This window comes from Chelonia mydas, chromosome 24, assembly GCF_015237465.2.
Source record: "Chelonia mydas isolate rCheMyd1 chromosome 24, rCheMyd1.pri.v2, whole genome shotgun sequence".
NCBI lineage: Eukaryota > Metazoa > Chordata > Testudines > Cheloniidae > Chelonia > Chelonia mydas.
The window spans coordinates 8322463-8346992 of NC_051264.2; the positions used below are offsets into that span (position 1 = coordinate 8322463).

General features: G+C 53.0%; 1 protein-coding gene across 2 annotated transcripts; it reads left to right on the top strand.

Annotated features, from left to right (window-relative positions):
• The first annotated feature begins 1280 nt into the window (after positions 1–1280).
• Positions 1281–24521, top strand: LOC102939160 (semaphorin-7A). Of its 2 annotated transcripts, none has more exons than XM_037883473.2 (14): positions 1281–2003; positions 4644–4783; positions 5526–5588; positions 6192–6290; positions 6712–6820; positions 7614–7712; positions 8832–8971; positions 9339–9514; positions 10238–10346; positions 12872–13076; positions 13991–14106; positions 14704–14876; positions 17765–17820; positions 19437–24521. In XM_037883473.2, the coding sequence occupies exons 1-14, from the start codon at positions 1925–1927 to the stop codon at positions 19772–19774; spliced, it is 1902 nt and encodes a 633-aa protein (XP_037739401.1). In that variant the 5' UTR covers positions 1281–1924; the 3' UTR covers positions 19775–24521. The 2 variants fall into 2 exon arrangements, with proteins under 2 accessions (XP_037739401.1, XP_037739402.1); XM_037883474.2 differs by having other exon boundaries at positions 1410–2003; positions 17768–17820.
• Positions 24522–24530: the final 9 nt, after the last annotated feature.

Genomic DNA, 24530 nt, shown 5'->3' on the forward strand with positions numbered 1-24530 from the left:
TTGAGAGATCATAGAATATCAGGGTTGGAAGGGACCTCAGGAGGTCATCTAGTCCAACCCCCTGCTCAAAGCAGGACCAATCCCCAATTTTTGCCCCAGATCCCTAAATGGCCCCCTCAAGGATTGAACTCACAATCCTGGGTTTAGCAGGCCAATGCTCAAATCACTGAGCTATCCCTCCCCCAATGGGTGACCCACCAAACCAGCTGATGGCCAGGGGAGCCGCATCTCTGAAAACCAGGCCCTGAACATCTCAAACTGGGGCCCCCCCAAAGTGGAGGCGTCGAAAGCTGAGTGGCCATTTTGGAGGTTTTGCACTTGGCCTCCTTGTGCCATCAGTGGGGCAGCTAAACGGGAAGCGAGCGAAGGTCACGGGCCTGGTTTTAGAGTCGGGTTTGTGGGCCCAGTTGGGCTCACGTAGACACCCGCCCAATTTTGCTTGCCAACCAGGTAGTCAGTCCTTGAAGTCACAGCAGCTGAGCCCATGTTTGGTTCTGGCCCCAGAGCAGGAGGTTGGGCGCGGCACCTGGGAAAGGCGGCAGTCACACAGCGGGAGGAGTGCTTGTAACCCCTCCGCTGTGTGTATGCCCAGATTTTAAATGGCTTTAGTGCCATGGGCCTGCCTCTGTTCCTGCACTCAGGGGAGAGACAAATCCAGTGTTACACAAATCCAGTGTTACACCCCTGAGTGGGTCACCAGCAGCCCTGACTGAACCTGGGATTTCTGGATCTGTACACAGGCACCTTCACTGCCCGAGCTAAGTAACTTGGGTCTGTTAGGTGCAGCAGCCGATCAACCCCAATATGTGAGGGACAGAGTGTTGCATACGGTGGGTGCGGGTAAGGCTGGCTTTGCCTTGAAGCCACCTTTCTGCTCCCAGTATTCTGGGGCTGTGCAAGGCCCTGCCTCGGCCTCAGTGCCCATTAGAGCAGCCCTGAGGCTGCTCTATTTTACGCTTTACTCCCCACAGAAGCAGGGTCTGGGCGCAAGGCAAGTGCAGAGGCTAACCTCAGCTCCAGAGAGGTCCCCTGCACAGGGGAGAGTCTGGGGGGGGGCACAATTTCAGCCCCTTGTATAGCCCACCAGAGTAGCCTCAAGGGGCCCTGGTGTAGCCAAGAACCAGGTCCCTTCTGTCTAGCACTGGGCCTATCACCATGGCAACCTGTTCCTTTGGCAGAGGCCTTTTAACTAGGGGAACTAAAGTCCCTCCTCGGCTTTACAACTCACCTGCTGTCTGGGTTAGCATCAGCTCCTGCCAGCTTCAGAGCTCCCCCGATCCAGTGAGCATCATTTACTAGGCAACCCTCCTGGAGTCCTCCCGGAAGATATTTGCTGGGGACCGACCTTCTGGTCCTGCTTAGGCAGTTACACTGGGGGAAGAGGGGGCACTGATTGGGCTCAAGGGTAGGGGGACGTGGCCTTTCTGCACTAAAAGAGGTTTCATGCTGAAACCAGGACAAAATGCGGAGCCTGGCATCTGCATTTCCAGTGCAGGGCTGATGCTTGGGCTAGGAAATCCCAGGGGCAGGGTGTCCCCACTGACCGATGAGCAACCCCTGAACGGGTGGCCTTTAAAACCACTTCGCTAGATCGCTGCAGCTCGCTCCTGCACCTTGTGATTTTCCCATCTTCCCCGCAAGAGCAATTTCTTGCTGAAGCTGTTTTCTGGAGCTCCATTTTGTGGAGCTCGGAGGGGGTTATTTTCTCCTCCGTCTCCTCTCCTTTGAAGGAAGTTATGCTGACGTTACATCTCCTGGCTCAGGACGGCAGGTATAAAATGCGAAACTGCAGACGAGCCCACCAGAGAAAGCCCAAGGCTCAGAACTATACAGACAGCACCGAGCCAGCCCCGCCAGAGTCTTAGTGACAGCAGTTAACATCAGAAAGAAAATTCTCTCCGGAGGCGTGTGGACAGGCACAAATATGAGATCTCTATATTTATTCCTCCTGTCAGCGTTCTGTTCAGCCCAAAAGATACCAAGACTGAAGTTTACCCTTAAAGGTGAGATAAGATCTGATGCGTCTGTTGGTGCCATATTCCTGATCCACTCGGTATGTTTCATTTCATATTGTTTTTGCTGTTTGCTTGACTTGGCTTGTATGACGCGGGGGTTAATTTCCTATCGGCCTCCTGCGGATCTAACCATCTGATGATAGGAAATGAAAGGTGGGAGCGTTTAATGGGGGGCAAAGAGGGGACGGCATGGTGGGTTTAGAAAGCAGCTTTTGAGGTGGGGAGGGGAGTTTTGCTGGGGGAATATTTTACTTAAAGACTGGTCCACACATTAATTTGATTTGATTAAAGAGATGACAAGAAGGAAACTTTTATTTATTTTTTGGCTGCCAGTGGCAGACAGCCGTCAATCTGGGCTGTTGGTCTGACAGGTGTTACAACTGCATCCTGATCAGTGATTTCATCTGGAGTCACTTCCCATCTGATTCAAAACTGACAGGCTCAGGGTTAACTCCTAGCTGTTGAAAGAGCCAGCTGGTGCCTCCGTTAGGGAAAGAGGGACTACGGATGTTATAGACAAGTCTCTGCACCCTCTGCAATGCAGATAAGTGCCCCCAGCTGCAGCATGATCCATGCCTTACTCTCCAAAATAGCCTCTACCCGGAGACCAATTCCTCAGCACAATCCAATCTGACCCTCCCTCGTGAAAAAGCCCCTGCCCCTTGACCCGCATTCATTGTGAAGTGTTGGTGGCTTGCCAGGGGGAGAAAAACAACATCTGTGTAATGCAGCCGCTGCGATTTTCTGATGGCTCTGCGGTTTCCCGGAGCAGAGTGGTGTCTTTTTTTCCCTTTGCCACTCAACGCACAGAGAATGAAAAGGCACGTTGCACACACCGTGGCCTGTTCCAGCTCTGCCCCCTTGCTCCGGTGGGAAATCAAAGCCCGTCTTTGCTTGGCAGCAAAAGCACCAAGGGGTGTCTCGTGCAGGGCGTGGCTGAAAATGTTTGCCCTGAAAGAGGCGCTAGGAGGGAAGGAAGATCCATTGCTTTGGTAGTGACTTGGAAGTGATATGGGCCAGGGAGGCAATAAAGGTAAAGGGGCATCCATTACTGTACCCCTTGGGCTAGCCTGAGAGGCAATCCCATAGCAGGAAGTCGTTGCAGGGTAGTTGCCAGCGATGGGACCTAAGAATCAATCTCTCCCCCTCCCCGTTTCCCCCAAATCCTCCCCTATAAGAGTCCCCACCTAGCAGCCTGGTGGGAGGCTGTCTCTCAGAATCAGAGGCAGGGCCTGCTCCCCTGAGCTCAGCGGGGGGCAGAATTGGTCCCCCAGGTCTGCTCTCTCTCTCTCAGTGCCTGCAGCCCCCACCCACTGATGGTGGAGGAGAATTTTTGCTGCTGGTGAGGGTGCTCTCCTTGTCAGAGCCAGAGATGACTTAACCCTCTGTACCCTGATGCCCAGCCAACAGCCACTCCCCATCCCTCTCCCCGATCCTTAGTACCAGGATCAGAAACTCCTACATGCCCATACCCATCCCATGGGCACTACTCTAGTGAAAACATAATGGCGCTCCCTGCTGCATGATAAGCCTGTGCCAATGGGAGGCCAAGAGGGCGGGTCACTGCACAACCAAGAGAGCCAGAATCCCAGGCTGGGGGCAGGTACCAGCTCCAAGAGCCAGCCGCATCTGGTCTGGCTTCTTGGCTGGCCTCAAGATGACCGCAGCAAGGAGCAGCCCATGGCTGTGTGCTGTCCCTGCGGGGCAGGGACCAGCTTTCTGCATTGGCTTGTACAGGACCTGGCGCCATCCTGGTTACAGGGCAGGGTGTGTAGGCGCCTGGATCAGCGACCATGGGCATGCCGCACAAGAGCTGTGTGCTTGTCCGCCGGTGCCCCCTACTGGAGCCCTGTGGACCTGCCTGTGTGCGAAATAAGCTGGGTGCCTGTTTCCAGAGCAGCATTTCTCAACCTTTGTGGTACCAGGGGCAAGCTTGCTGCCTTCCTGAACTGCGTCAGGGAAATCTCAGACACCGGCGCCAGTCCACGGACCAGTTTTCGAGAAACCCTGCTCTGGACTATTGCCCTGCTGGGGCAGATTTGGCCTGCGTAAGGCTGAGGTTTTCATGCTACCCATGGACAGGCTGAGGTCCAGGAGCAATGTGCACTGGGGTGCGTTCATAAAATGTGGATTAGGCCGGCGAGAGCTAGCTTTTCCCTCTTCTCCTGTAGCAGGAACCGACGGCGTCTCTTTAAGCCTTCGATAGGCAAGGGGTGGGTTTGGCAGGTCTCAGTCCAGTCTCTAGTGTCCACACTACAAAGAAGCTGCCATCCAGTTTGGCACCGAGTATCCGGAAAGAGAGACCGAGCATCAGAATGGGCCCTGAATTGTTGCCTCAGGGAGAGTCTGGCGACCACAAGAGACGCTGTGTGGTCTAGCGAACTATGCTGCCAGCTGGGCTCTCTTCCCAGCACTGCAGCTTGCCCACCGTGCGTCCCAAACTATGGCCCTGCTGTGTGCCTCAGTTTCCCCATCTGAAAATGGTGGGGGAGGCTGATCGCAACATATTTGCCTTAGAGAGGAAAGAAGCCAGCTGGGAAGGACGGGCTGGGGGTAGAGTCTGGATTTCAGCCTTCAGCAAACTTCATCCTCTCCTTTCTCGTCCTGCCCCCTCACTTTCCTCCCCAGACTCTCCTGTGCTGAGCTTCGAGAATGGGGAGAAGTCCACAGTCCTCTTCCATGATGCCGGATCTGAGCAGCTGTACGTTGGGGGCAGGGGAGTGCTGCGCATCTTGACATTTAAGGAGGCGGAGGTCAACCAGACCCAGGTAAGAGGTGGGGTGTGGGGGGGTCCCTCACCCCTCTCATTGGGTTTATCCTGGCCTCTGCCATCCCCTCCCTCCCGGGCCTGCAATGATGGTGTATGATCAGCTGGAGGCCCCGGAGCTGATAAGCCAATGAAGAGATCCGGCAGCTTTTAGAGGGGACTGGCTCAGGCACCAGGAAGAGACTCCCAGCAAGGACAGGCTCCATCAGATCCTACTGGCGAGTTTCCTTTCCTTGGGCCATCAGCCACCCGCAGCTCAGCCTAGGGAAGGCAGCTCCCAGCCGAGACCAGGCTGGGCTTTGAAAGGAGAGTCCCTTTGAGAGTCACTTGCCGGGCTCAGGGGCCACCTGCCGGCTGGCCAGGTATCCACGGGACGGCCACCTGCCATCCCACAGCAGGGCTTTCCTCTCTCGAGGCCGCAGGGCCAGAGAGATCTGGGGCTGTCTCCATTTGCAGCAGGTCCCCCTGGGAGCACAAAGAGGTGCTGCGCGAGGGGTCCCGATAAACACGGGGTTAATGCCACACCTTCCCACTCCCCTTGCATAGTCGATGGGGGCGGCTCGGGGCTGCGAGGTCTGTGGGAAGATGGGGTATGGCCAGGGTCAGAGGCCTGCGGGACCCCTCCTGTGGCCGATCAGAAGCATCATCCCCTTGAGGGCTACCCCGCTGGCCCTTTCCACCTGTGGCCAGGGGCATGGGGCGGATCAGGGTCTGATCAGCATTCCTCCCCGTCTGCCTCCCAGGTTCCCCTGCGGGCCGACGAGAAGGTGGAGAAGAACTGCAGGAGCAAGCCTGGGGTGGTGCAGGTGAGAGGGGACCCTGGCAAGGGATGGGCCTGAGCCATGAGCGACCGACACCCCCAGCAGCATGTTGAGCCCCCCAGAGACGGCTAATGGGGCTTAGAGACGCCCCCACAGTGCTGAGCATGGAGGGACCCCTTGCCTCTGCTCCGGGCAGGGCCGGTGGTCCCTTCACCATGCCAGGGCTTGGCTCCAAGGAGCTGGGCAGTTGCTTTGAGCTTCCTTCCCCACCATAGTTTCTCCATTTCCTGAGCGCATCCCGCTACCACTGCACAGACAGCATTGCATGGGGTGGGGGGGGGTCTAGTGGGTAGAGCAAAGGGGGGCTGGGAGGCAGGACTCCTGGGTTCTGTTCCCAGCTGTGGGACGGGACTGGGGTCTAGTGGTGGGAGCAGAGGCCGGGGAATCAGAACTCGTGGGTTCTATCCCAGCTGTGCCCCTGGCTCTGTCACCCATCAGGGCTCTATCGTGGGTGTATAATCACACGCAGAGGACGTCTCAGACCTACCTGCTCAGTGAAATGCCGAGGGCTGGGTCTGTTCCTGCCATTAATGCCGGGTACGTGTAGCGAGCACTAACCGCAGTGCGTCGGGGCTGGTTCTCCCACAGGCCGAGTGTGACAACTACATCCGGGTGATCCAGAGGCTGAACGGCAGCTCCATCATCGTCTGCGGCACCAACGCTGGTTCCCCCAAATGCTGGTTCCTGGTGAGCATGGCAGGCTGGGGGAATGCATAGAGAATGGCCCATGGGCATAGGGGGCACTAGTCACCTCACTCATAACTGGGACACTTCCATCCCCGGGTCTATAATATTGCCCTGTGACCTGTCAAATCTGGGCTCATTCTCCTAAGACATCACTTAAGGAAGTGTGAGTCCAGTGGGTTAAAGTAGGGCGTTGGGTGCCAGGACTCCTGGGTTCCATTCCCAGCTCCGCAGTGGACTCCCGCGGCCCCTGCCCTGTCTCCATGTGTGTAAGATGGGCACTGCCTCGCAGGGAAAATAGAATCAGAGAAATGTCAGACTGCAAGAGGCCAGCTGGACTGAGGTCTGTGAAGCTTCTTGGGTAAGAAGATCTATAGAAACAATTAAAACTGTTGGCTTGGGTTTACCCCCACTCCCCTCCCAGACCAATGACACGACACTGCAGCAGGACAAACAGGGCCAAGCCCTTGCCATCAGCGGGGAGAGCCTCGCCCCGGCATCACCGTCTCAGCCGGCTGCAGCCATCGCTGTGGGTAAGGAGATCCACCTCTCTCCATCCCCAGATAGAGTGGGGGGCGGGGAGCCACCTAGGGTCCCCCTGGGCCTCGCCTTGGGTGCGTTCTCTGCCTCTTGCTCTCTGGATCCCAAGCCCCAGAGGAGCGGTGCCGGAGAGGGAGGTGGCATTGGACCCGTGCAGTGGGCTTCCCCACCGCAGTCTGTAATGTCCCAAGATGAGCCAGCCCCATGGGAAGGTCCAGTGGACAGGGGAGGTTGGGAGCAGGACTGGTGCCAATAAAGGAGTTTCCTTCTTTGGAGGAGATCCCACTGCAGCCTAGATGGGCTTTGGAACTCTGCTGAGAGGTGATGGGGACCAGGACTCCTGGGTTCTATTCCCAGCAAGGCTTCTACTGGTTGGCACAGGGGATGAGGAGCCTGGACTCCTGGGTTCTATTCCCAGTGAGGGGTCTACTGGTTGGGGATGGGGAACCAAGACTCCTGGGTTCTGTTCCCAGCTCTGGGAGGGAATGTGGGCTAGTGGTTAGAGCAGGCAACTGGGAGCCAGGATATGTGGGTTCTAGTCCCGCCTCTACTCCTGTCTCCCAGTGTGACCTGGGGCTGGCCATGAAGAACAAGGTTTGTTCTTTGTTGCCCATGGACCAGGGTCCTCTGTTGTCTTGAAAGTGGATATTGGCATACTGGATAATGGCCATACCCCACAGGAGGCTGGTGGGGCTTCCCCCCAGAAGGTGGGAGGGGGCTAGGGCTCCCCCCCCCCGCCCCCCATGGAGAACACCCATCCTGTTTTGTCTTGGGTTAATATTGCAGAGGGCAGCCTGTACTCGGCATTGTCCCAGGACAGAAGCACCATCCAGAGGAGCTATGGCCCAAGGAAGCTGCTGAGGACAGAAGACAAATGGCTCGCCAGTAAGAGAGGCTTTTCCTATTGACCTTCCCCAAGGCGGGTCAGAGCAGCCAGGCTGGGCCTGATGTTTTCCCCAAAGATCCATCACCTCCAGTAGCGGCCAGTCCCTGATGCTGCTGGATCTCACCCCAAGGCAACGCACTGGGTCCAACCTTGCATGTGCCAGGGGTTGTTTGCCACTCCATCCCGCTGGAGTGATCATCTGGTTCCTTTAGCATCAAACTCCATTACCCCAGTCTCAGCTGAAACAGCTATGTGTTATATTGGCCATAGAACTGTCCAGCCCCCACAGTGTTTGCCTCGCTGAACCCCTGCAGCAGGGAGTTCCACAGGTTGGCATTTCAGAACCCTTCAGCTCTAGCAATCTAGGCTGGAAAGGTAATAAGAAGAAGGTTGAAAGACACATTTGCAAGCATGGCAGATGGCATCCAGAAAAAGCTGGCACTTCAGGGGGTGGGTACACTGCCCCTTACTGCAGAGATGATACAGATTCTCTGCCAGTAGAAGCTCTGATTCCCAAACCAAAATGTGGCCATGGGGATAGAGCACTGGAGTGGGGAACAGGAGACCTAGATTCTGTTCCTGGTTCTGCTGCTGGGTGACCTTGGGCAAGTCCCTTCCTGTGCCTCAGTTTCCCATCTGCAAAATGGGGATAATGATACTGACCTCCTTTGGGGAGAGCTAGGGATGATGACTATTATTCTATGAAACAGATGCAATCCAGGAGAGTCAATTCACACAACAGTCTTGCAAGCCTCACAGTAGTTAAGTCCTTAAAGCCCCAGCTCATTTAGTCCCGGCATTGCAAGAGAATCTCAGTTTGCTTTAAAATATAAATTATATAGCTCTCCTGGTTGCAGAGAAAAGCTGGAAAATGTGATTCCTAAAGGCTCAGAATAACCAGAACCCCGCATTTATTTATTTTTTTTCAATCTCTTGATTTTAAAGCCAGTCTCATTGTTTTGAGGGGCCTGGGGCTGGCGACACGCATGACCCCCTCCAGCCCTGTGTCTTGACTTGGCCAAGGAGTTAGTGGTGGTGCTGGCACACACTCAGCTCCAGCCAAATTTCTTTACACACTTTGATCTCTTTTCCCACCCCATCCCCCTTTCCTCCCGCAGAGGCAGAGTTCGTCAGCGCCGCCTTGGTGCCGGAAAAGGAGTCCAACCTGGATGAAATCTACTTCTTCTATAACGAAGTCAACAAGACAGCGGGGCTGGACGAAGAGCCGGTCAAAGCCCGGCTGGGCCGCGTGTGTAAGGTACGGAGGCCCCGCGGGCCGAGAGCTGGCAGCGAAAGGCAAATGTCTCGTCTAGATCTCCATTCTTACACCTGATACGGGTGCGAGGCTGATGTCACAGTGTGAGCAGCAGGCCCTGGAAGCATGAACTGGTGTAGCCGGAGCTAAAAAGACCAGTTTTGTGAGCCATGTCTGTGAGCCACATGAGTTCTCAATGTGTAGTTATAACAACTCTCGCTGTTGTTATAACGGGCCGGGGCCGTGCGCTTTGGCCAGCATGGTTCAGGCCACGCGTGGATCTGGTGGCAGGGGCGGGGGGCGTTGTGGTGGAACGTCCGTGCTCTAGGCCTGAAGAGCTCTGGGATTTTTCCTCTGTCACCCTGCTCAGGTGGATGAAGGTGGGAAGAGCCTCCTGGTCGATTTCTGGACCACGTTCCTCCAGGCCAGGCTGGTGTGCGGCGGCCCAACCCATCCCCAGCGCTTCAACCAGCTGCGTGACGCCGTGGTCCTGGGCAAGGGGCAGATGGGCCGAGGGATGCTGTACGGGATCTTCACCAGTGCCTGGTGAGCAGGGGCCGCGGCCGGAGCCGGGCAGGGCTGGGGCCACGCTGCAAGCTGGAGTCACACAGACTCCTTGCCCCATGGCTGGTGAAGGGGGCAGAACGTTGTCTGGGGGTGCAGGGAGGAGGCAGGGCCATGGTAGGAGGGGCTCTCGCCCACCCTGTTGTCCCTCTCCCATGGAGTATGCCTGCTGCTCTCATGAGACAGATGGGAATCACGGTGCCCCTTCGCCAGAAGAACCTCCCCCCATGACCAGGGGAATAGCATAGGCGTGGTTTGACATCTATATTTGGGGGGTAGCTCCAGTCACGCCAATGGGGCCAAGCGTAGAGGGGAAAATTCCATGCCTGCCCCAGACTTGCAGTTTGGGGGAGCAACACCCCCCCTCATCCCCAGCTCCATCCCCAAACTATGCCCATGAAGAATAGGGCAGGAAGCTGCCCAGCCCGGAGCTGCTTAGACAGGCAGGACATCCATTGGGCAAAGAGGCAGAAGACAATGACAAGGCGTCCGAGCTCCCTGGCCAGTCTCCCCCTCCCCGACCAGGGAAACTTACTCGGCGCTGGCTCCCCGGTTCGACTCCAGCACAGGCCCGCCGTGCCTGCCAGTCATTTCCGTCGGGTGGGCCTCAGAGCCCAGGTCCTAGCACAAAGCACCCAGCGCCAGTGGTAACCAGCTCTGCCTTGCCAGCTGCCAAAGCCTGAAGGGAGCATTTTCCCCCTGCAGGGGCACGACCGCCGTGTGCGCCTACTCCATGGACACGGTGACCCACACCTTCCGAACCTCCAAGCTCAAGGGCTACACCAGCGTCCTGCCAGCGCACCGACCCGGCACGGTGAGGCCTGCATGGGGCGGGGTTTGCGAAGGGACCCCCATTTCTGACAGCGAACGGAGGTTTTGGAGGATGGACTCCGAGCTTCTGTGGCTTGCAGGGAATTACCAGAGAGCTGCCCGGGGCAGTCAGTAGCCGCAAAGGGCCCGCTGTCAGTCACAGGGGTCTACAAGTGGCCGCGGAGTCATTTCGAAAGCGCAGCTTTGCCCTTCTGCTTTCTGGGAGCTGCATGAAGTTAGGCGGGAGGGGCCCAGGCCAAGCACTGAGCACCCCTTTAAAAGCTTGCAAATAAAAGTAACCCAGAGCTCTTCCTCCTTTCCACGGGAATTTGTAAACAACAAATTATCTCCACAGGGCCAAGCTTCCTGTCCAACCCCACTCATCCCTCTGCCCACAGGCCCCCCATCCCTCCAAAGGAAAGCCAGCCATCTCTTCCCTGCTGCCCTCAGCACCTCCCAGTCGCTGTCTCTCCTCCACTCTCTGCCAGCTCCTTCTCCACGGGACCCCCTAGCACCAGACGCCTGGGTCCTGTCACATCTTTAGGAGCAAATTGAACCTGTGGCAGGGAGAGGGTTAGTAGCTGCAGTGCAGGGCTCTGGAGGGAGGACTGGGAAGGAGATGGGACTGGCCCAAGGTCACCCAGCAGATCAGTGGCAAAGCTAGGGATGGAACCTGGTCCCCCTGAGTCCCACGTGGGTGCCTGAAGGGGGCAGGTGCACATGAATAGGGAAGTGTTTAGGGAGGACAAACAGGTGAGCACAGAGACTGTTGCAATCTCCTGGACACAAGAGCGGGGCGAATAACACATTGTTCGGTTCACCGGCAAGTCCGGAAAATCGGGGGAAGAATCATTTGGGGCAACCCAAAATTGAAATTAAAAGAAAATGGGCAAATCAAAAAGTCAAAAATTTTCATTTTGGGGCGAACAAAGTTTCATTTCAGTTCGGGGCTTTTGCCTCCTTTTTTAAAAACGAAATTAAAGGGAATTTCAAAACAAAAAGTCGGTTTGAATCGAAACATTTTTTGACTTTTTTGAAAAAAAATGTAGGGTTTTTTCCCAACCCGAACAATTTGCCGAAACCAACACGAATTCACAAAATGTTGCAACTGAGCCGATCCTGCATTGTTTCTTAGTTAGAAAAAAGTGTCGTCCGAAACATTTCGCTCAACTCCCATAGCAGCATTTAGGTCCAGATCCTCAAAGGTATTTCGGTGCCTAACTCCCTGTGACCGGGGAGCCACACTGCGGTTACTTAATTAGGGCAAACTGCAAAGAATGGGGCAGACCATCCCCAAAGCTGGTGGTCATTCCAGTACTTAGATCCACCAAGCTAGCCTCAAAACAGCTTCTACAACACCTCACTGGCTACCCAGAAGCCAAAACTCAGTTCTCTTAAAGCAACCCAGCCTTAGGCCTCCAGCCAGACACCCAGGTCAAATAGGATGAGGATTGCTGAACACATTATTCATCATAGAAGATAGTTCTACCAATCCCAAAGGATTGGACACATTACTTCCCAGGTTAATGAATATTTCAGATCTTACCCAAACACACGCATACAGCCAACTCTTATTAACTAAACTACAATTTATTTAATAAGAAAAGAGAGTATGGTTAAAAGATCAGTATACATACAGACATGAGCCCAGTTCTGAGATCAGATTCACAGTAGAGATGGTGAGTTTTGTAGTTGAAAAGAGTTCTTTCAGAATTAGTCCATAGGTTATAGTCCAATGTTCATATTCAGGGTGATCCAGATGGGACTGGAGATCTCAGTCTTATGACTCAAGTTTCCCCTGCATAAAGTATCAAGCAGATCTGAGATGAAAGGATCAGGTCCCAAGAGTCTTTTATACAGTTTTTTAGCAGCCTGTTGACCATACAGTCCTGGTTGAACAATAGGCTTTTGATGTAACCTTCCGTTTCCCAAAAATCACCAGTAATCAAGTACATGGATTAACATAAAGTAATTTTATCCATTAAGCAGTTCATATACAGTTTACCACAAACTTTAAAGAGACATAGAAACAATGACATTATTTCACCCAAAATTTGTCTAAATGTTAATATTCCCTTTTGATCTCTGAATCAATAGCTATAATAATAGACAGGAACTGTCCATTTACATGGCTAACATCTAAAAAGATGTAAGTCAACACATACAATTAGTATTACCTCTAGTTTTCTAACAATACAGGTTTTTATTTCAAAGTTCTAGCCTATCTAACATAGAATGGCCCTAATCACCATTTACATACTTTTCTAACATGTCTCTAAAGGTTGACTCTGAGTCATTTAGCGGCGAGCTGCTTAACCCTTTCTGGCCATGTGTCACACTCCCATTGATTCTAGTAGGAGTTAGGTGCCTAACTCTCTTTGACACTCTGCTGGATAACCCCCAGAATGAGCTCTGCGTTGGGTGGCTCCTTGAAGACATCACTGGAGCAGCCTGAGGGTGCAGGGTCTGTCTGGGCAGAACTTGGCCTCCCTCTTTGTTACCCCCCTTCCTCTTCCGTTCTTTCCATAGTGCGTCCCCTACAATTCCCCCAGCGCCCCCTCCAAAGCCGTCCTTAGCATCGTCAAAGATTACCCCGAGATCGAGACCGTCATCTACCCCGAGGAGCAGCGCCCCCTGTATGTGCTGCAGACCAATGACACCTACACCAAGGTGGTGGCTGACACAGTCCTGGATGCCAGCAACACTTCTCGCACTGTCCTCTACCTTGGGACGGGTAGGTGTGGAGGGAGCTGGGGATGTTCCCTCTGGGACTCAGCCTTTGTGGAGCCACGTCTGGGTGTTTAGGTTTTGTCAGTGTGGGGACGCAAAGTGGCCTAGGCCACACAGTAGAGCCAAGAACAGCACCCAGGAATTCCCAGCCCTCCTGCTCTAACCACTAGACACCACTCCCCTCCCAGAGCCAGGACCCAGGAGTCTTGACTCCCAGCTGCCTGCTCTAAGCACTAGCCCCCACTCCCCCAAGAAGTCAGGCAGCTGAAGATCCCAGGGCGAGATGCCTGCCGCATCCGCCCCATGCCAGCCACTGGTCAGGTGGGGTCTGTGCCTCCTCAGAGGGCCTGGTCGTTGTTGAGCAGACACTGGCCGTGGTGATTCCTCCCCCAGGAGAGTCTCTTCTACCCGACGGCGCTGTGTGCTTGCCCTGTGTGGTGAAGTGTAGGCCAGGACGCAGCTGGCTCAGGGCTCGGCTCGCCTCCAGGTCGCCAGTTCGACTCCAGCGCCGGCTGGGGATGGCTTTGTGCCATTCTGGTCTGACAGCTGCTCACTGGCCCGTGTATTATGAGCTGGGGGGGGGGGGTGAAGGGGGGGATACCCAGGTGTCCACATCACAAACCTGGGAGCACCACACACAGCATGTTGACCCCTTTCTGGGCAGCCACAGCAAAGGCCAAGGGCTTGCCTGGGCCCCGGAGACGGTGCTCCCCTCCAGTGGGTCCCTCCAGGGCAGAGCTGGGGCACGGGGGCAGGCCCACTGAGGGCAACTAGCCCTGTCCCTGCTCGGACTCTCCCTGTCCTGGGCATGCAGGGAGGCCTCTGGCTGTTTGCAGGTGAAACCCTGGCCAAGCTCCCATCGCTTTCGAGGGGGCTGGGCTCCTTCTTCTGAGCTCCCTGTGTCTCTGGCCGCTGCAGATAAAGGGAAGATCCACAAAGTCCTGCAGAGTGGAGGGCAGACGGTCATCATCTCTGAGCTGAGCCCTTTCCAGAGAGAAGCGCCCATCTCTGGGATGGCCCTGGATGCCGCCACAGTAAGCGCCCTTCCCCCCTCTCTATCTTTGCTCTGTATTTAACATTGGTTAAATTTAGAGCTGTCTCTCTAAATGCTGTGGGGTTTTCTTGGTCCTGCTGGCAGGCTCGGGGATTCGGTAAGGGGAGCCCGCAATCTGGGTCTAGCAGCCATTAGTCTGCAGAGAGGCAGCCTTGAGTAAGGTGGAGTGGGTTATGCCTCGCTCTTTTAGGGAGCAGCCTGCTTTGTCGCTCACTGCTTTGGGGTTCTTCTGTGTCAGGGTTCTGGATTCTAAGCAGGAAGGTCGTCTTACACTGCAGCCTTCCAGCAAGAGTATTTGGTTTTGTCTAACATCTCAGTGTGTATGCCGTGAACAGAACACCTGTTTCTAAGACAGACCTCCCCCTCCTCTCCCCCCACCAACAAGTGCTTTTGCTTGTGAAGTCCATTATGGGCATAATCCTCCTGCCAATGGAGATTTCAATGGGAATTTGGCCAACGCTTCTACTTGGAAAGGGATTGGCCCCAGTTTGCATCGCACCAGTAAGTTCCAGAGAATGCGGCCTCCTTTCTTGCTTGTTTGTTTGAACCTTTGACTAACCCAGCCCCTCCTTGGCAGGGGCACCTCTATGCAGCCACTGAGTTCGAGGTGACGCGCCTGCCACTGGCAGACTGCGGGCAGTACAGGGAGACCTGCTGGAAGTGTGTCCTCGCCAAGGACCCGTACTGCGGATGGGATCCAGACAGCAAAAAATGCTCAACCATCTCCCGAGAGGCAAACGACACTGCCAGGTGTGCTCGGGCTTAAAGGCGGAATGCTTGGCTCCTAATCCGCCATCTTTTCAATGGTCTTGTCAAGTCGGGGAGAGAGGGAGGAAAGGAAAGGAGCTGGTAGCGGTAAACGTACACACAGCAATATGGAGGCAGCATGGTCTATTGGTTAGAGCATTAGTCACACAGGGAGATTTCAGGATGCCTGGGTTCTATTCCCAGCTGTGGGAGGGAGAGATGTTTACTGGTTAGAGCATGAGGACGGCAGCTAGGACACCTGGGTTCTATTCCCAGCTATGCCACTGATTCGCTGTATAACCATGGCCAAATCACTTCCCCGTGCCTCGGTTTGCCCATCTGTATAATTTCTTCACGTTCACATTTTTGGAACGCAACTTTAGGGCACCTCCTGTATTCCAAACATAGACAAAGGCTGCCCATAAACAGATCCACCCGAGCCCATGCCTGCCCCAACCACAGCCTTGACAAAGGGGGAAACTTAAAGCTGAGCTTTGCCAGGAGCCGGGAGGGTTACAAATCCGGGCTCTGGTGGAACACGCAGGGAGGAGAGGAGCAAGTTCCAAAATCGAGGACCCTGCTCAGAGAAGGCCCCGCTGGTTTATCCTGAGGGAGCTCCAGGTGAGGCTGATTTCAGCTTTGCTAGCAATCACAGGGGAAGAGGCTAACCGTCTCATGGGGTTAATTCTTTCCCACCCTTGCACAGCACTCGATGATGTCTACACTGCAGAGCCTAGTCTAGCCACAGAGCTGAGCAGCAGGAGTTCTTCTGCTGGCATAGCTCCACCGCCTCCCTGAACTATGCTGAAAGAAGCATTCTTCTGCCTGCATAGCTACATCTACACTGCGGGGCGGGGAGGGTCTCTTGTTGGCACAGCTCTGACACCAGGACATGTGAGGTTTTTTCACACCCCTGACCAACAAAGCGATGCCGCTATACGTTTTCAGTATAGATCAGGCCTTAGATTCCGGGGTGAAAGGCATTTTGTATAGAGAATTGGCAGGAAAATTTGCACTGAAAAAGTTTTCTGTTTCGACAAAACAATACGTGTCTATTTCGGTTACATTTTCTTTCGGAAAAAAATGAAAACAAACCCATGTTGGGAATTCTAGAATTTCCTATTCTGACTTTTTCAGAAGGAAAAGTTTTGAGTTTTCATTTTAAAAAAGACTTTTTTGGTTTAGAAATTTATTTTATAGAGAATTAAAAAAAAATAAAACGGGCTGAAATGTTTCAATTGACGGAAGCGAAACTGGTGGAATTTGGTTCTGTGAAAAAGTTTGAAATTTTGGTTTTGAATATTCATTTTCAGACCAGCTGTAATGAATGTATTATTATATAGAATTATATATATATGGGGGGAGGGACAGCTCAGTGGTTTGAGCATTGGCCTGCTAAACCCAGAGTTGTGAGTTCAATCCTTGAGGGGGCCATTTAGGGATCTGGGGCAAAAATTGGGGATTGGTCCTGCTTTGAGCAGGGGGTTGGACTAGAGGACCTCCTGAGGGCCCTTCCAATCCTGATATTCTAAAAAGAAATAAACCTGAATATGCTTGCTTGGGACTTCTAAACCTAGGCTAGACAAAACCCTAGAGCAGTGTTTCTCAATCTGCCGCCCACTCGCTGCTTTTGGCCCAAGCAGCACACAGCTGGGGCCCATGTGACATCCTCAGGGCCATACAAGGTAGTATCTATATTGTGTGGATGCAGCCCACATAACACACAGAGAGCTGCATGTGCAATTCACAAGGGTAAATAGGTTGAGAACCACTGCCCTAGAGACTGTCCCCGACTGCACAACCCTGCACTGGCAGGGGAATGGCTTGGCTGTAGAGTTGGTCAGGAAATGGGATTTTTTTCCCCCATGGAAAACTTAGATTTTTGGGGCAAAAATTCAAATAATGGAAAAATTCAGAAATGCTACCATGGTGCCTCACGGGAGTTGTAGTTCATGCACCTCCAGCTCCAATTCTCCTCCCTAGGCTGTGGTCCACACCTGAGCTACAAATCCCATGATGCACCTTGGTCCTGCCTCTTGGAGAGGCAGTGCATCATGGGAGTTTTTGGCCGTAGTGCATCATGGTAGTGCAGCTCGGGAGCTCAGTCTATGGAGGAGAATGGGGACATGAAACAATCAACCTACATCTCTCCCGTGAGGCACCGCACTGCAGCAGGGTATCCAAACTGCGCTATTTCGGTGTTTCAACAAACAAATGAATTTTGCTAGAGAAAGCAGACCCTTTTTGGGAAAGGATACTAACTTCTGTTTATATAGTCATCCACCGTGAAGGGTAAATAAGAAATGCAGCTACCTCTAGGCTAGAGCAAGAGAACTAGAACAGGGCCCGGCAGTGCTGCACAATAGCAGCCAGAATCCTGTATCCTAGCAGGAGGTCTGACTAGACCCCCGCAACTCACCTTATGCTTTTGTATGTAGCGCTAGCTCCTCACCTCTGTGTTGCAAGATGTCGGAGCCACAGACTGAGCAACAGGGGGGGTCCTCACGCCAGGGGCTGCAGCTCAGCAGTGGGGAAAGAGTAACATTAGGCTCTCGCTAAGGCACTAGAGTTCTGGGGCCGTGTCCCTCCATTGCACCAGCACTGAGCCCTGCTGGTAGTGAGAGTGGGCATGCTATATCCATGGCACTTTAATGGCCTTGCCAGCTAAGCTTGGTGCAGAGTAGGAAAATCCCATTGCTGTGAAAATCCCAGTAGTTATCATGGGGGGGGGCACAGGGGGTGCTGTGCCTTCCTCGGGGGCTGGGGCTAAGCATTGGCCCTTGTTAAAATGACAATCACTTTTCAATCCCCTAGATGAGGATGCGACAGTCGCGTGTCCCTTGCCCCCCTCCTGAATGATTTCCTCTCTCTCTCTCTGCCTTTCCTTGCAGCAGCTTCCTGCAGAGCCTGGACCCAGAGGCTGAGGACGTGTGTGAAGGTGCAGCAGGTAGGTGCCTCGGCCTTTGCGGACCCCTGGTTGCACACAGGTGTTGCTGCCTCGGCCGAGGAGACCCTCCCTAAAAAGCAGATGGCAAAAGGCCCATCTGCCTGAGGGAATCTCGCTGGTGCCCCCGTGGGCATGGAAAAAACAAGCTGCGTCTCTCAGGACTGCGAGGCCGTGTCTAAGCTAGACCCGTCTGCCTTCAGTCTCCCGCTGGAGCTGCTGCCCATGCCGCTCCAGCAATGGGATTTTCCTACTCTGCACCGAGCTTAGCTGGCAAGCCCATTAAAGTGCCAGGGATATAACATGCCCGCTCTCACTACCAGCAGGGCTCCGTGCTGGTGCAATGGAGGGACACGGCCCCAAAACTCTAGTGCCTTAGCGAGAGCCTAATGTTACTCTTTCCCCACTGCTGAGCTGCAGCCCCTGGCGTGAGGACCCCCCTGTTGCTGGCAAAGTGCAAGCTGAATTCGTGCATTTTCAGCTTCAAAAGCTGAGACCAAGGTACTGCAAGAAAATGGTTTGGTCAAGACCGTGCCATAAATCCAGGGCTGTGCTAGCCGTCGGGAGGAGTCAATCTGTGGTAATGGTTCAAACGCCCCAGTAATAAGGTGCGGAGTGGTAGAATGGTTGGAGCAGGGGGACCCAGGAGCCAGGTCTCCTGGGTTCTCATCCCAGCCCTGGGCCAGGGGCCAGCATGGAATTTTCGGAATGGCTCCGGGCCAGATTGGCACACGCTCATCACTCCCAATGGGGATTAGATTTTCCCAACGAATCCAGGTCCCCTTTAGGGCATGTCCAGACTGCAATCCTGGGGTTTGAGTGACGGCAGTTCGAGTGGACGTACCCGACCTAGCTTTCATTTAGCTAGCTTGGGTATCAAAGCAGTGAAGCTGCGATAGTCTATGCTCCTGTGAGCGAGTACCCAGGGGCCGGGCTTGTACAGCTTGTGCGTGTGGCCATGGCGTCCTCCTGCAGCCAAGAGAGCTAGATTGAAGCTGGCTCAGGTATGTCCACACCATCTGGAATCACACCCCGGGGCTGCAGTGTAGACATACCCAGAGGCGCCTAAATAAGGGCTGAATTTTCCAAAGTTCTTAGCAGCTGCCACTGCGACCCTCAGAGCCAGATTGTCAGCAGAGTTCAGCTCCCGGCCTGCACCCAGTGTGCTGAGAGCTGCTGATAATTCCCGCCTCCTGCCCAGAAGAGGGAAACTAGAACTCCTGGGTTCTCCTGCCAGGCCTGCCCAGGAATCCTGAGCAAAGTCCTTCAGCCAGAGCATTGGCTTCCCCTTCTGCAAAAAAAAATGGCAACATCACATTAACCTCTGTGGTGCAGCGCTGGGAGACACAAGCTCCTGCAGGTATTCACAGCACTTTGAGATATTTGGATGGGGTTCTACATACAGCAGATTGCGGCTGTTTCATTTCAATACAGGTTTTTCTTAGCCTCGCTGTCGAGGCCCAGTGTGTCCGTGTGCTCAGAGGCTGGGGCTGCATTTGGTTGGGATTTTGTGCCTCCAAATTATGGCTCTCTCATTCTTTCCCCTGTTCGGTCTCCTCTCCCCCAGCACCTTTCCCTTTATGATTGCTCTGCTCTAACCCCGATCCCTCTGTTCAAAGAACAAGTAGCGCAGGAAGCTCTGAAAAAGGTGAGCGTGGACTCGACCAGCTACATCTACCTACCGTGCCCTCTGCGCTCCCACCACGCCATCTACACCTGGGTCAAAGATGGCACCAAGCAGTACCCCTGTGCCATGGACGGGCACTCCTGCACGCTGCGCTTTGGGGAGAACGCCCCCATGGACCAGGGGCTGTTCAAATGCACAGCCACGGAGGACGGCTACCTAGAGGAGATTACTGCCTATAAACTCACGCTCAACGCTGCCTGCATCCCACAGCTCTCCGTGACAGTGGCCGCTGGTGTTTTATTCCTGGTCATCACCACCCTCTTGCTCTAGACTTTGCCATCCAAGCGAAGATCTCATTACACTGCCAACGCCCTCTCTTTCTTTTTCTTCTTGTAACCCTCCCTCCTGATGATTCTCCCTTTAAACCCCAAACAAAACATGTGACGCTCTAGGGACAAAATTCCAGGGCGCTCTTCCTAACGCTCCAATTTGGGCATCCCATCAGCAAAAACAGCCGTTGCAGCGGGGGTTTTGCTAGCCATCGATAATTACCCAGGAGCCTCCTTCTCAAAATGTAAAGCACGACTAAACTTGGCAGAGCCGGGGCGCGGGAGAAGTTAGAGTAGAGGCCAGGAGGGTAAATGGACTATTTATTTTGCTGCTCAGTGGGCTAGTGAATTTGTTCAGCACAAGGCCTGCTGCATGCTGATCCCAGTATAGCATCCAGCTTGTCTGATAGGCACTGGTCCAGACTGGGGGTTTGCTTGTTCCAAGGTGCTGGGCGATAGGATTTTGCTGGTTTCCACGATGTGGCTTTCTAATGCTTCTTTAAGGAACAAGCCTCCCAAGGTGCTGCTGGGGGAAAGACGATGCATGAGTGGGTCTCTTCCAACTCCAGCTGCTAGGAGCTAAACCCTTTTAGCATCCATGTTGTTTAAAGGGAAAACTCCCCTGCTGATGCCCCAAGTCTGACCTATTCGGAGTCATGATCCAGGCTGTTCTCACTCCTGTCTTTTATGCACAGTTACCCTGATTACCAGCCTGGCCTGTGTTTTCAAGAGAAGGGAGAGTGATCATCCAGACACCCACACTCTGAGCTTACACTGGGGTAAATGCAGAGTCACTGCGCTGACTTGGCGCTTCCAGTGATGGATCCGCCTTCAAGCAACCATCTTCAGCTACCATCTTGCAGTGGTTTCAATCGGCACCATACAGTGGCCGTGGGAGGGATCTAAGGCTTGATTCCACACGACTGGTTCAAATCCACCACTCTGAGCAACTGCGCTGAAAAGGGACAGATGGAGAAGGGCTTCCAGCTAGAGGGGATTTCAAATCGAAAAGCAAAAGGGAGGGAGGGAAAGTTAGCGGCTGAGCTCAGTCGTACCTGGGTAAATCTGGATGGCACTCACATGAAGAGGTGCAGTAGCTGAGTGGTGAAGACACTGTCCTACCAGCCTGAAGGTTGTGGGATGAGTCTTGCTTGCTCTCATGCTAGGATGCTCTCTCCCCTGCGAAATGGGTACCTGCTCCATCAGGTTAGGGCAGTCGGGGTCCACATCAATTCCTTGTGTCCCGTTGGCTCTGAAAGTGATGTGCCTTAACTGTGTCAGCCCAATGAGCCATTGGCTTGGGGACGCTTTGCCTTTGCCTCATGAGAATGACTCCAGTCTGACACTGCTGCAATGGAGATCAGAATCTGCCCCAGAGACCAGGAGAGATGGATTCAAAACTGGCTTTCAACCTTGCACCATTGCTCATTTCCCACAGGATTACCAAACCAGTGCTTTAGGTGCTTGTGCAATGGTACGGAAAGAGTTAATCACGTCACCTTTCTCCACCTTCTGTGTCCAGAGGATACTGACCAAGCCAGTGCCCTGGACGTTAAACTACATTGGCTAAATTTGCAAGCAAACCTAAAAAAACAAAGAACATAAGAACGGTTGTACTGGGTCAGACCAATGGTCCATCTAGCTCAGTATCCTGTCTTCTGACAGTGGCCAGGGCCAGATGCTTCAGAGGGATTGAAACAGAGCAGGGCAATTTATTGAGTGATCCATCCCCTGTCATCCAGTCCCAGCTTCTGACAGTCAGTGGTTTAGGGACACCCTGAACAGGGGGTTGTGTCCCAGACCATCTTGGCTAATAGCCATTGATGGACCTATCTGCCAAGAACTTATCTCATTCTTTTTTGAACCCATGCCCCAGTTATACTTTTGGCCTTCGCAACATCCCCAGGCAATGAGTTCCACAGGTTAATTGTGCATTGTGTGAAGAAGTACTTCCTTATGTTTGTTTTAAACCTGCTGCCATTTTAATTTCAGTGCATGACCCCTGGTTTGTGTAAAATTCTGGTGATTTTGAGCCAGAAACCAAAGCCCTCCTTTCAGCAGGTTAGCGGCTCTGCTGAGTGCCAAAACAGCTGTCCGCATCTGGGTACCGCACATCTACCAGAATCCAGCTGCTTCCTTCTCCTGATTTTCAGCAAAATAATTTTTTTTATCTTTGTATAAAATAGATATGAAAGTTTTTGCAAAAAAAAAAAAAAAAAAAGATGAGGATAAAAATTTCCCAGTCCCTAAACTAGCTATAGTCAGCAGCTGTATGAATGTAGCTAATGACCCATGTAGTTTAAAAAACCCAGCCAAACAGGTAGGATGTTAGAGTAACTCCCTTTGCTTGTATTTATCAGCTCTGCGTATTTATTTGGTGTTATTAAAGAGGTATTGTCTACTGAGCATAAGGCGCGGCCCCAGGCACTCCTGGGTTCCAATCCTAGCTCTGTTACCGAGTCGCTGTGCGACACTGTGCCTCAATTTCCCCATCTGTGACATGGGGCTAATGACAGTGCTGAACCTCACAGGGTTGTCACCATTCATGTTTGAAAAGCACAACAGAAGGGCTGCGTATTACTTTAAAGCAATGGGAACGTGGGATGGTGTATCGGGAGTCTCCGAATCCCACTCTGTTGCAGTCGGGGCTGTCCCCAGATAGCCTCACCTGCTGTTCTAGGTCTGCCCTTAGATTGGCTGGGAAGGATTTCACTGCCTAGGAAAACAAGCATGTGTAGGAGAGGGAGATGTGTGGGTCGTAAATTACAGTGACTGGACACCACTACCCGTATGCTCCCGGCGGTGTGTGTGAGCAGAATAATGTCCCATTATGGGGAACTCAGAGGTATGCAGATCTTCTTTTTATAGCTCATCCGTGGTTTTGTTTTTTACCCATCCCTACATCCTGCCTCTGCTCTTCTCCCCACCCATGCCCTGGGCCAGCATCTCCTGAAGGCAGTGCCCAAACTGCCAGTGAAATGCCAGCACGTGTGTGTTTTGCAATCCCTGGAGAGGAAGCAGAGAGATTTCTGCTGCTGTGTCCAGCCAGACTTCGGTCGTGGGGGAGTAGCGCAATTTAGAGTAATTCTCAGACAAATGCCGGGGATGCCATTAGACTGCGCCATTCAATGGAAGGTACAAAAGTGCCAGATTGTCAGGACTGGATGCTAAAGGGTTAATCTCTTAATCCAAGAGCAAGCAGGGCAGCTTTGCCCCATGCTGTGTTCTCTGCTAGCAGGACCTCGGGCTATTTTTTAACACCAGGAGGAGGCGACAGGTTGCCTGGACAATCCTCTTCACAGGCCAAGTGATGGCTAGAAATAAGGTAATTTACTAGATGCACACAAAGCAGATTGGTAGCATTTAACACTAAGTTCAGCAGGGAGGCTGGGGTCCCAGAAAGGCTGCAGGGTTATTGGAGGGGCAACACAAATCTGTCTTGAAGCAGTAGGGGCCCCCATTGCTTTAATCGGTGTAGTTATATAGGCGGCAGCACGGTCTTGTGGCTAGCGCAGCAGCCGCCCATATCCTGCCCCTGACTGGCAGTGTGACCTGGACACATGATGCCGCTGCTCTGTGCCTCAGTTTCCCCATCTGTGACAGGGGAGCTGATACTAAAGCTCTGTTAATATATCTATATATTTTATTACACGCACCACTGTTTGGAAGTCAAATGGGGCTGGGGTCCTGGCTGCCACTCCACCAGGGAGGAGGGAAAGAAGAGAACCTAAAAATGGCAAAGAATGACCCAGGACTCTTAAACCAACAGCTGAGATCCATAAAAACAATGAGGAGTCCAGTGGCAACAGATTTATTTGGGCATAAGCTTTCGTGGGTAAAAAACCCACTTCTTCAGATGCATGGAGGTCCATGTTTCTGATGCCCAGCCCCACTCCACTTTTTGGCTCTGTGCTGTCTGTTTCCCTTATTACCCCACGATGACTCTGAAGAGTGGATGTAAAACTGGCCTCATGGCGCAAGTATCTCCCAGTGAGATGGGGTGGGGGCCTGTTAAGGAAGAGGTTTATATTAATATTCGGATAGGAAACCTGAATGAGTTTCTTGGAGCATGATCGCAGGAAGTCCCAATGTTGCTATTGTCATATCTGGTGTTTTCCTTAAAACTCCAGCTCCTGGAGTCCTGTGATTGCAGGAGAATCTCAGCTGTCATTTAAAAAATATAGGTGTCTAGTGCAGAAAAGCTTGAAAACGCAACCCCTGGAGGCTCAGAACCCAGGAGGCAAATGAGACAAATGCCACAGTTATTGTTTTTTAAAAAACAATCTCAAGATTTTTTTAGGGGCCTGAGTTGATTTTTGCATATTTGAGGCTGGCGATGCTGGCAGTCCCATGTTTGCACCAGGTCGGGGCGCTGTATATTGGAAAAACACAAGTTTGGTTTTTTTCCCTTTCCCGTTTGGTACTCTAGAACTTCCGTCGCTGGAGGAATGCAAAAAACGACGAGAAGCTGCCTTTAGCTGCTTCTTAGTAAACAATCCTCTGCCCTTTCTTTCTGAAAGAAACAAAGCAGTCAGTGTTGTCTGGCTCCCTCCCATGGCATATGCTTCCACTCCTGCAAGACCCCGCTTTGCTGTGTAGTGATCTGAATGTCTATGTGTTCCGCCCCTTTGTAACTTGTGACCCCCCCCGCGCCCCCTCCAAAAAAACAACCTATGTTCCGCTCTCTTCTGAGTCGAAAGAAAGTGTAACGTGTGCTGGGGAATGGAATAAATGCGTGCAATCGCCAAACGCTAAGT